The sequence below is a fragment of the Astyanax mexicanus genome, chromosome 3 (assembly GCF_023375975.1).
Source record: "Astyanax mexicanus isolate ESR-SI-001 chromosome 3, AstMex3_surface, whole genome shotgun sequence".
Lineage (NCBI taxonomy): Eukaryota > Metazoa > Chordata > Actinopteri > Characiformes > Acestrorhamphidae > Astyanax > Astyanax mexicanus.
Genome location: NC_064410.1, coordinates 5,390,375 through 5,401,879, shown reverse-complemented (window position 1 = coordinate 5,401,879; position 11,505 = coordinate 5,390,375). Strand labels below are relative to the sequence as shown.

At 38.8% G+C, this 11,505-nt stretch overlaps 1 protein-coding gene across 1 annotated transcript; it reads right to left on the bottom strand.

Annotated features, from left to right (window-relative positions):
* Positions 1-2,429: 2,429 nt before the first annotated feature.
* On the bottom strand, positions 2,430-10,476 carry slc25a10a (solute carrier family 25 member 10a). The gene is made up of 11 exons (XM_007229017.4): positions 9,998-10,476; positions 8,410-8,529; positions 8,017-8,131; positions 6,623-6,671; positions 6,491-6,532; positions 6,158-6,201; positions 5,704-5,774; positions 5,506-5,598; positions 4,521-4,598; positions 3,481-3,537; positions 2,430-3,291 (listed from the first exon to the last, which is right to left on the bottom strand). Exons 1-11 carry the CDS (start codon positions 10,100-10,102, stop codon positions 3,184-3,186), a joined length of 882 nt encoding a protein of 293 aa, XP_007229079.1. The 5' UTR covers positions 10,103-10,476; the 3' UTR covers positions 2,430-3,183.
* Positions 10,477-11,505: the final 1,029 nt, after the last annotated feature.

Here is an 11,505-nt window from a genome sequence, read left to right as displayed (position 1 = left end):
GGCGCATTTTATGCAACACTAGTAAGAAAGAAGGGTGTCGACAAACTGTGTGAGATGCCGTAAAAATTCTGTGAGGGTCAATGCAAGAAAGTCAAACGACACTGTTATCAGGATCCCTCACAAGGGGTCTCTTCGACTAGTTACTGACAGAACAATAAAACCAGACTGGAACATGTTCAGCAGTATCCGTGCACACCAACTGTTCACTGTCTTTAACACTAGAATGGCTAAAGCTAGCTACTGAATAACTCACATTAGTTTTATTTTCAAACCATGGAAACAACAAACCAAAATTTCAAACTATCTTTTATATTTGACAATATTTGATTAATTTGTCATGTCCTTGTGGGTTCCGAGTGGTCCAGCGGGCTAGGCGCTGACACTGTGATTAGAAGATCGCCAGTTCGAATCCTGTTTAAGTAGCTTGCCATCAGCTGCCAGAGCCCTGAGAGAGCACAATTGGTCTTGCTCTTTCTGGGTGGGTACAGTAGATGGCGCTCTCTCCCCACATCACTCCAAAAGGTGATATCGATCAGCACAAGGCTGCGTCTGTGAGCTGATGTATCAGAACCAAGTCGCTGCGCTTTCTTCCTCCAAGCGCGCTGTAATCATACTCTGCAATACTGCATCAGCAGCAGTTGGAAAAGAGGTGGAGTCTGACTTCATATCGGAGGTGTCGGAGGTGGCATGTGCTAGTCTTCACTCTCCTGGTGTTGGGGCATCACTAGTTATGGGGGAGTCCTAATGAGTTGGCCTTGGGGAGAAATTGGGGAGAAAATGAAAAAAAAAATAGAAATGAAATGATATAAAAAAAAAAGATGTCATGTCCTTACTCATCTTAACTGAACTAAGTTTTACATGGTTATAAAGGATGGTGGTTATAGTGTGTTTTATACTATTAATTTGCTGTTTAAACTACACTTAATCCGACACTATTTATTATAATGTTATTACATTTTTGACCAAGATTAAGGCGTGCTCTCGCGTCTCCATCAGCAAGCAGCATTTTAGAGCACTAAAAATAAATAGAAGGTGAAATAAAATAAATGTATGTTCAGTCAAAGTGATTTCCTCTTTTAGTTTTTCATTTCCAAAACGGCATTTGCACGATGTGAGAAAGAGAACGAGTGAGAATGAGCATCAGGTGCATCTGTCAAGTTCTTGGGTTCCATTTTGCCTGGGGCCCCAAAAAATGGCTTGAAATGACCCTGGTCATGAGCATTTCACTCAGGTAAAAAAATGATCCAGAGAAATAAGCACAGTTGCTGGTGTGAACACAGTCCCTCAGTGGGCGTTAAAATTACACACAAAGAACCAGCCTGAACAAACACCAACACACCTCAATCAACTGACCAGCAATGACAGTAATCAACCCTGCAGCAGCTGAATGTGGTCTGTTCTTCCAAGACCTGGTTTAAAGTAAGACTGGAGAAGACTACTGAACCAGCAGCCATTTATAACCACTCCCACTAGTGTACAGTGTAGCACTGCCCCCTGCTGGTTACTTTCTGGGAATTGCAACTCTGGTCACTATCCCTGTGATAGTAATTATCGTTACCTGAATACATATAAAGGCATAAAATTATTACACACACATATATATATATATATACACAGTACCATTCAAAGATTTAGACATATATATTCTATTCATATATAGAACATATATATTCATATTTGTTCTTTATTTGTATTAGGGACACATATCGAATTAATATACTGAATATATTGGACTGTAACCTGAGTGTCTACCATATATATATGAAAAATAATTCACAATTTTACTCAGTGATAAAACTCCTGCACTGCAGTTGAAAAAACAGTGAGGACCAGTAAGTTTTAGGGCATTTTAGTCGGTCACATGACAAGTGTCATTTTTAAGGTGCGTGGCAGTGGACAAGCAGCTATTTTATTAAACAGGAGGCGACAAAAAAGATGTGCGTCTGGACAAGACTAAAATTACTGGAGGACCACGGAGTTCAGAGAAAAACAGTAGATAATTCAGCCTGTAATTTTCTCAGAGAACGCCTGAGAGAAACACACACACAGTCGTTCCGAAAAGTAATAAAATCACAAAGGACCCCCATAAAAGAGGAAATTACCTCAGGACCCCCTGAGAAACTAATTCCATCCAGACAGGGCATATGTCTGAGTTATGGTGTGCTTTTTATGCTGTTATTTAATGTTTTATTGGTTTCAAAGTACATGTACATGTCAAAAACTTAAAAAAAAAAAAGTTACTTTATTTCAGTAATTTAGTTCACAATGTGAAATTCAAGAAAATCCCAAATGCTCTTACCCGATACTCTCCTTTGGAATTCATCAACTGGGTCTTCACCACATCCATCGTATATATATTTATATATATATATATATATATACACAGTACCATTCAAAGGTTTAGACATATATATTCTCAATCATATTTGTATTAGGGACACATATATGATTAATATATTGAATATATTGGACTGTAACCTGAGTGTCTGCCACAAAATAGACGTTTATTAATAGTGGGCATTATAATTTGCTGTGCCTTATAGTGCAAAAAAATATGGTAAAAGTATTTTCTTTAGAGAAATAATAAATGAAGCTAGAGAAAGGTCTTGTGGACTTGTGGAAACTGGAGAAAACTGCTACAGGAAGAGTCACGTCTGGCTGACCCACATGGCAACAGCACCTTTAGCCTTTAGCTCAGCTTAACATGATTGAACTCTCTTGAAGTCTCAGTTTCAGCAGTAAAGAGAACAATTAGAGATCTGACAGGTGAGTTGCAGTAATAAAGTCATTGATAAGATGAAAAAAAAATTAAAAGCAAAAAGCAGCTTGTCTGTGTCATACAGCACTGCTACTGGACAACTAAAAAAATATTGGTGTTCTAAAAACACTTTTGATAGGTAGTGTATGTCCTCAAAACGTTCCCATCACTTTAGAAAAAAGAACAGAGGTAAAGGCATTTGAATGCTGGCACAGTTAGAGTGGCACAGTTCAGTGAAACTCTCAGCTTCAGCTGACGATACTAAGAGTCTCTCACTTAGTCTCGAACGATTCGTTTTCCTGGCAGGTTTTCATTTTCACTCGAATCTGTAATCCGGTCACAGCTGCTTCTAAGGAGCTGCTCCTTACATGGAGATTCAGGCCGAGCGAGGAAAACAAGAGGCGCACGATGATTGCTCCTTTCACTCACGTTGAAGTGATCACTCTGATACCAAAGTACAAACGCAGCTGCTCCAGAAAGATGAAAGTGAGCACTGTGTGTGGGATCAGACGAATCCCGGCTGGAACGAGGCCCTACAGAGGTAGAGAGAGAGAGAAAAGTAAAAGAAAGTAAGAGAAATAAGAAGAAGAATAGTGAACTGAAAACGTATTTCCTTTCAAACACAGCAGAACTGGTATGGTTTGAAATGTGATAGATGGGCAGCAATAAACACTTTGAAATGTTGTCAGGCTACTTTTGAAAAGTGGAAAGTGCTTTTTCACCTTGTAGAAAGCTTGCGGTCCAAGCGTGGCTGTATCCGTCAGACAGTGCATCACCCCCTAGGATGGGAACAACAGAGACAAATGCGAACATTGGTTCCATGTGATTTGACAACCATCAGAATAATGACATTCAGACATTCGTCAATATCTTGTGTGAAACGTGAGCCCAAAGTGTAATTATTAAGGTGCGTGGCAGTGGACAAAAAGCTTTTTTATTAAACGTGAGGCGACAAAACTCAGACATGTGTGCCTGGACTAGGCTAAAATTACCTGAGGACCACAGAGTTTAGTGAAAAACATTAGGACGACGTCTGAGAAAAACACACACATGGTCGTTCCGAACAGGAATAAAATCACAGAGGACCCTCATAAAAGAGAAAATTACCTCAGGACCCCCTAAGAAACTAATTCCATCCAGACAGGGCTTATGTCTGATTTATGGTGTGCTTTTTATGCTGTTATTTAATGTTTTATTGGTTTCAAAGTGCAGGTGCATCTCAAAAAAAATGTCTATCATTGAAAAGTTGCTTTATTTCACTAATTCAGTTCAAAATGTGAAACTCCTATATTATATAGATGTATTATACACAGAATGATCTATTAAAAGCGTTTATTTCTTTTATTGATGATGATTATGAAAACCCAAAAATCTGTATCTCAGAAAATGACCAATTGGTATTTTTGTCAGTGTGGGCTGTGTGCCAAATCCTGCTGGAAAATGAAATCTGCATCTCCATAAATGTTTAGGAAAGTTGAAAAACTTTTAAAAGTGACTTTAGACTTGATAAAACACAGTGGATCAACACCAGCAGATGACATGTCTCTCCAAACCACTAATCACTGATTGGTGGAAACTTCACACTAGACCTCAAGCAGTTTGGACTGTGTGTCTCTCCACTCTTGCTCATAAAGGCTTCAAAATATTGTTCTTAAGTACCTACTAACTAACTTTAAAAATGGTTAATTGCCCTCATGCCTGGTTTCATGGCCCCGATTACAAAATTAAGGCCTGAGGAGGAGTCAATCCCAAATGCTCTTACCCGATACTCTCCTTTGGAATTCATCAACCGGGTCTTCACCACATCCATCGGCTGGCAGAGGACAGTGGCACATCCTCCCTGTTGGAGAGAGTTTGGTTATTAAAGGCAAATGACAAAATAAAGTCTTATATGGATCAGATTTGCTTAAGGAGGTTCTTCAATGATTTTTGTAATTTCTCCAAACAAGCACAGATTGTCCAGAATAAAATGTCTATTATATTATTATTAACCCTTGTGAGGTGTTCATATTTTTGTTACTCGTTTACTTTGTTACTTGTATTTAATTCAGCAGAATTAAGCAATTTTACATTAAAATGCTTTACACATGCTTGCTTCACCTAAATTGCGAGCAATATAAACACAGCTTACATGGTTAATATTTGCCCTTTACCTTTCTTATGTTACATTTCTTTCAAAAAGTGCTACTCTTTTTTTTATTAGTTTTTTAATAAAATGTAAAAGAAAATGAATTAAACTCAAGATATGAGTAGAAAATTAGTTTAGTTTCAAATTTACAAATGAAGCAATGTTTATTAGCCCTTGGCCAAACATACTGTATGTAATATAAATGTGTGTGTGTGTGGGGGGGGGGGGTGTACAGTGTGTGTTTATCGAAAATGTGTTTTGATAGATGTTTTTCGCAAAAAATGAGCCAAATGCCAGTGAGTTTGAGATAGAAAAAATATTTTTTTAGTATCATTTGATGAAAAATGAAAACGGGTCCTGCAGACCCGAACACCACTAGGGTTAAAATATAAAATAACTTACAATAGTAAAAAAAATAAGTGATTTCTCCATGCTTGTTTTTTCGTGTCTTGTCATAATTACATAATTACGTAAAATGCAGACCCCAGAAGCAAAGCTAACTCCACTGTAGCTGGGCTTCAGCCTGCTGTTCTACAGAAACAGGTCAATTTAAAGAGCACTCGGAGGTGTTTGGGGCAGAAGATGAAAAGATTGCAGGTGTAAGACCGGGGTGACTCACCGCAATAAAGCTGGCAATGAAGTGGGTAGCAATATTGTCAGTCAGGATGCCAGTTCCCAACACCAGCTGCTTGGCTTGGTCATAGCAAGAGAGCTAGATAAGAAAAAACAGGTTTTAATGATGCTTGGTTTGTAGCTACATATATATTGGTAATTTATTTTTATTATTTTATGTTTATAGTATTGAATATAGGCCTACCTGTCCGACACTGACGAGAGCTCCTCTGCTGGATGCCATTGAAGCGCCAGAGAATAGCTTTCTTATTCCTTCTGCAAGAACAGAGACAGCTTTGGGTTGGACATATTAGATTAATTAAATTAATTCCCCCAAAAAATAAATAGGTAAAAACTTCCTACCATTTTATTTTAGCTTTAAAATTATGGATCTTTTTAGATCTATAGGCGAGTCTTCAACCGTGCACTGCATGCAGCTGGATTTAGGGCATGTTAGTATGTCTTTGCTATTGTAACGACAGGAAAAGTACACTTGGCATGTACTAATTCTTACTAATTAATCATGGGTGTGTTTTGGGCATCACATGAAATATCAGCGTATATATATAATAAATTCTGATTATTTATCATTATAGAAATAGAATAAAGCAATACCTTATGATTACCTCTTTTCGAAATTATTTTTTATTAACACTAACCTTCTCTCCACACACGGATGACTCCATCGAGAGCGTGGGCATAGCTGGAAGACAGACAAGATGCTCAGATACTACACATTACTGTACACACTGATCAAATGATGTCCCATTAGTCAATTAAGTACTTGTAATAATGTGAACCCAAAAAGTACACATTTTTGGAGTAGAATGGGTTAAATCTAAAAAAAAAAAAATCTTAATAAAGAAGGTTAAGCTGCTGTAAACTATGCAGTAAAAAGCTATTGCTATCCAGATTGCTAAAACAAAGCTTGTTTAAATGAACCACTGATTAAAAATCCGTTCACTGTAAAGATGTTTTTGACTCACACATACCTTCTCCTCAGTTCTGGTGGCAGCTTCACATCATTCTGCATTCTGTTCAAACAGGAAAAAAACGAATGATTACAGAGAAGACAGATCCAGATATCTTCAGCCAAAAAAGAACAAGAAAAAGAATCATCTGACCTGACGTTCACCATGTCTGCAGGAGTCCCAATAAAGCCCCCTATGAGTCCTGCACATATTAAGACATATAGACATGTCTTAATTATTTGTACTATTCTGATATTATCTCAGTTGGAATAATATTTAATGCACAGGTTTAATATTGATATGTTTTTAACTCTTAATAGTATAATAGATATCATCCCCTTTCCCATGCCGGTCAACAGATAAGCTTCTCAAACAGCTTTCCATGTCACTAGTGGACAGGGTGAGTGTAAATTTCAGCGGTGTTATATTATATAAATCAAAATGATTTAAAATCACTTTAATGATTATGTGATGAATGCATTTAAAGTTCTGTTTTGATCATGTTTTGGTTACCTTTTAGTACTCAACTCCTCCTCCTCCAACTCTTACTTATTAGCAACACAATGTGATTGATTCAATTACCCCAAATCAGAAAATAATGGGACAGTACGCAAAAATGCAAAAAAAAAAAAAAAACCTAATGACCCTGAGATATTTTATGTTTTGTCTGCTCAGCTTAAATTAATTTATTAATATACATCTATTTCTGTATTCCAGGCCTGCTGCACTTTCCAATTAAAAGTTGGGATGTCTGGGGTCCCTTTGTGAAAAAGTTGTATATTTAAATACAATACTAGTGTACTTAAAGTTTTTTTCTCTCTATACTTAAATTTTTACCTCTCTTAATCTGTATGTCAGTATACTTTGTAAAATAAACTTTATTTGCCTGTGCAAATTATGTATTATAAGGCGCACTATTAATAAACCTCTATTTTCTTTTCTACTTTCATACACAAGGTGCACCTGGCTTATAAGTGACACTAGTAAGGAACAAGGGTGTTTCCATGTTTCCTTTATAATGGGGAAGGATATAAATTTACACAGATTTCTCTCCTGAAAACTGTTTATTTGGGTGAGTAAAGCGTTTCTGTTTATTCCATAGAGTAAGCTTAGGTTTCCAATATTTAAGCGCAGTTAGCAGTAGCAGGACTAAGCGCTAGTAAACGCTGCCCAATAGAGCTACACTGAGGAACCCTGAGTGTTCTAATAAGCCAGGGCGCTATTAGAGAGCGGTTCGTCCTACGTAGCTTATTTTAACGGACTACAGTCCGATACACTCGCATCTGAATGGTGAAAGAGCTAGCGCTGCAGTTAGCAGCTAATGGTAATAATGCTCCAGCCTTGCTGCTGGAGAAACTTCACTGAAACTTCTTTATAACGCTGTACCTCAGCGGAGTAGCTTATCTGCTCCTTAATACCTGAATGGTAGAATTCATACATAAGGCGCACTGGATTATAAGGTGCACTGTTGATTTTTGGGAACATTAAAGGATTTTAAGTGCACAAATACCAAAAGAAAAATTCCTAGATGTCCTCAGTGTGTATACCTCCAAATGAAGCCAGTAAGACTTTTTGGTAAAAGGGCATGGGTCCATGATTCCCATCGGCCACCATGTCTCGTACTGTTTCATAAATGGCAAAACGGGTCATCGAGTACGTCAGCTGGAAAACCAAGAAAGAACACGTCAGGTCAGGAAGACTGCTGATTAAATTTTAAACCAAAAGCATGTTTCACAACTTGACCAAGGTCCACCTAACCAAGGTATGAGTCTGACACCCTCTCAACTCACTTAGGCTCTTTCTAAAGTTGACCCAAACCATCCCATAATCACCCAGAGTGTAGAACAAAACTTCAAATCTTTCTGACGACAGTACCAGTTTCATTTCCAGGCCTCATTCTACACCTAACAGATATGAGTTTCTCTCAGCAGTGAGCTAACCTGTCGGCACATGGAGGCACTGAGGCCGCTGTAGAGAGCGAGGACGCCATCGCTCCGCACCACACGCAGAGCCATGCCCGTCATCCTCATCTTCACCTCCTGCTGAGTCTGCAAATGAACCTACAGAGAGAGAGAAAGAGGCTTTCAGACACCCAGCAGGTCAGACACAGCAAGATCTCTCAAACTGAGTCATAACATAAACTACCTGGCTACAAACAAAAGTTTCCACCTGAATTTAAGTAAGTAAATGATGTGGGGTTGATGGTTGATGCTGCAGTTGGTCTGCAGGTTTAGGTTCAGCAACAGTATGTGCTGAAAGAATGAGGTCAGCTGACTACCTAAATATACTGAATATAGACCAGGTTATTCCATCAATGGATTTATTTGTTTCTTCCCTGATGGCACAGAGCATATTCCAAGATGACAATGGCAGGATTCATGGGGCTGGAATTGTGAAAGAGTTCAGGGTTCAGGGAGAATGAGATCATCATTTATCATTTTCACACATGGATTGAAAGAGTTCACCACAGAGTCCAGATCTTAACCTCATTGAGAATATTTGGGATGTGCTGGATGGAGAAGAGCTGCTTTGTGCAGTGGTCAGACTCTACCATCATCAATGCTGCTGCAAGAACTTGGTGAAAAATTAATGCGACAGTGGATCGAAATAAATCTTGTAACATTGCAGAAGCTTATCAAAACAATGCCACAGTGAATGTGTGTCACAATCAAAGCTAAAGGCGGTTCAACTAAATTAATTAGAGTGTGAAGACTTCTGAAGAGTATCTATTAGTGAACGTATTAGTTCAAGCTAGAATCCTCTTGCTTCTTTTTTTTTTAGCTAAACATGACATAACAACCATTCAATGTGTGCGCTTTTTAGACAGTCCCTTACATTACTCCATCCTTCATTCTATGTGCTAGTTAAAGCGAATTGTCTGTAAGTTTTGGGATTTAGGGCCCTCTCTGGTGAGAATGGGTAATTGCACCGAACATGTGTAGGAATAATTTTTTTAACTGGGCGGGTGTGATAAACTGGGCAGTCTTCTTTCAGAGCGGATGAATTCAAGGTTCCCCTTCTGAAGTCTCCATTGCTCCACCAGCCACTCGCGTGGCCGGAAGAACTCCAGATAAAAGCTACCTGTCACCCCAGATTTTAGAATAATGTATACTAGGCTTAGCAGGGATGCTCATTCCAGCACATTAGTACCATTAGACACAATATTTTATCCTTTCTTCAGTCAGAAATGCTTCTGTTTTAGTTTAGAAACAAAATAATACAGACATACAGACTTTAATTAACTAAGAATAGTTTTCCTCTGTTCTCTTAGAATAAGTACGACTAGTTTGCATATATTTAAATGACAAGTTCATTAGAAATAGACACTTAAACTACAGGTAGTGCACAATATAAAACCACCACATACGAAGCCAGAACTAGAGGTCAAGGTCAGGTTTAACCACATTCACCCAATATCTCCAATCATCTCCTATTCCCTGGGTCAATCTGTTATTGAAAGCACTTATAGCAGTGGAGGAAGACCAGGTCTCTTCTGATTCCTTTTTATCTTTTTATCAACTCCCTTACCTTTATAAGATCCAAAGGGTGGGTACAGCAGGCAGCAGCACATGAAGAAAGACCACCAAAGTACCAGCGAGAGACCCGCTTCTCTGTCACCACCTCAAAGCCCATTAGTCCAATAAGAGTCTGCCTTCACTTTAGGCTGAATGTCCTCTGCTGTGTTCTCTCAGCGCACACACAGGCCTCAGCCTCAGCCGGGCAGCCATGCGCCTCCAGTCCCCCAACTAATCCTCCTCCTCCAGCTTTACTGAAAGCTTAAAGCCTCCGGAGCTGCATGTCCAGTACAGCACCGGTTCCACAGCACCAGACTGTCCACAGAGAGAAGAGTCTTTAGAAGTGTCTGATCTCAGACTCTCAGACTCTGATCAGACTCTGATCTACCCGTACACGCTGTGTTTCAGGAGCTGTGTGGAAGAACTGCTACAGCTGCTGCTGAGGCTTCAACTGCTAAGACACACGTGCCAAGGGATCAGATACCCAGAGACATTGTGGCTTAGGGGGAAGTAGTGGGGGTGGGAGGGGTAGTCAAGTTCTTCAACTGTCCTTTATCTGCTTGCTGAAGGGTTCTTCACACAGGGAGGGAAGTTCAAGTCCTATTAATGGATCATTACATAAAAAAAAAAAAAAACTTGAAGAAGGGTGAATTAACCCTCCTGTTACCTTTACTAAATTTACTAACATCTTTTATGTTTGGGGTCATTTTGACAACCTATATTTGTTTGTTGACTATTTAAAGGAGAACTCTGGTGTAAAATGGACTTTTGTTGTAGTAAAACATGAAAAAAAGTACTTACCTTTGATGAATAGCACACCTCCGTTCTCCCACGGCGTTCTGAGATCTAGAAATTTCAACAGTTTGTCCAAAAGCCCTTCAGACTGGGTGACACAGGTAATAAAAAGCGATTTATCGGGTCAAATGATGCCCCGTGTCACCCATTCTGAAGGGTGTTTGGACAAACTATTAACATTTCTGGATCTCAGAACGCTGTAGGAGAGCGGAGGTGTGCTATTCATCAAAGGTAAGTACTTTTTTTTTATAATGTTTTACTACATCTTACCAGTGTTGCATAATACACCTTATAATTCGGTGCGCCTTAAGTGGGAAAAATACTTGCTGGGTTATTCAGATATATCATTTTGACTTTTGACTATCATTACTTTTCCTTTTCACTTCTGAAATAAAAGGGTGTCCTACAACTTTTGACTCACCCTGTACGTTTGATGCTTTTTCTGGCATCTGTGCTCAGTAAACAAGGCTAGAAACTCCACACCTCTACTAAATTTCCATTTTTTACTTTTTTAACTGCACCATGTCCTCTTTTTTCTCTATATAATTTCCTTCACTACATAATTTCAACGCTCCAAAACCTTATTTCCTATCCTGGACTGCAGAGATGGTTACTTCGACACTAAACACTAAACCCAATGATTGCAGCTGAATCCACTCCGGACTCAATTTTGAAAAAAAAAAAAAAAAAAAAAAACATGGGAGGGGTACTTTGGGAGGGGCGCTG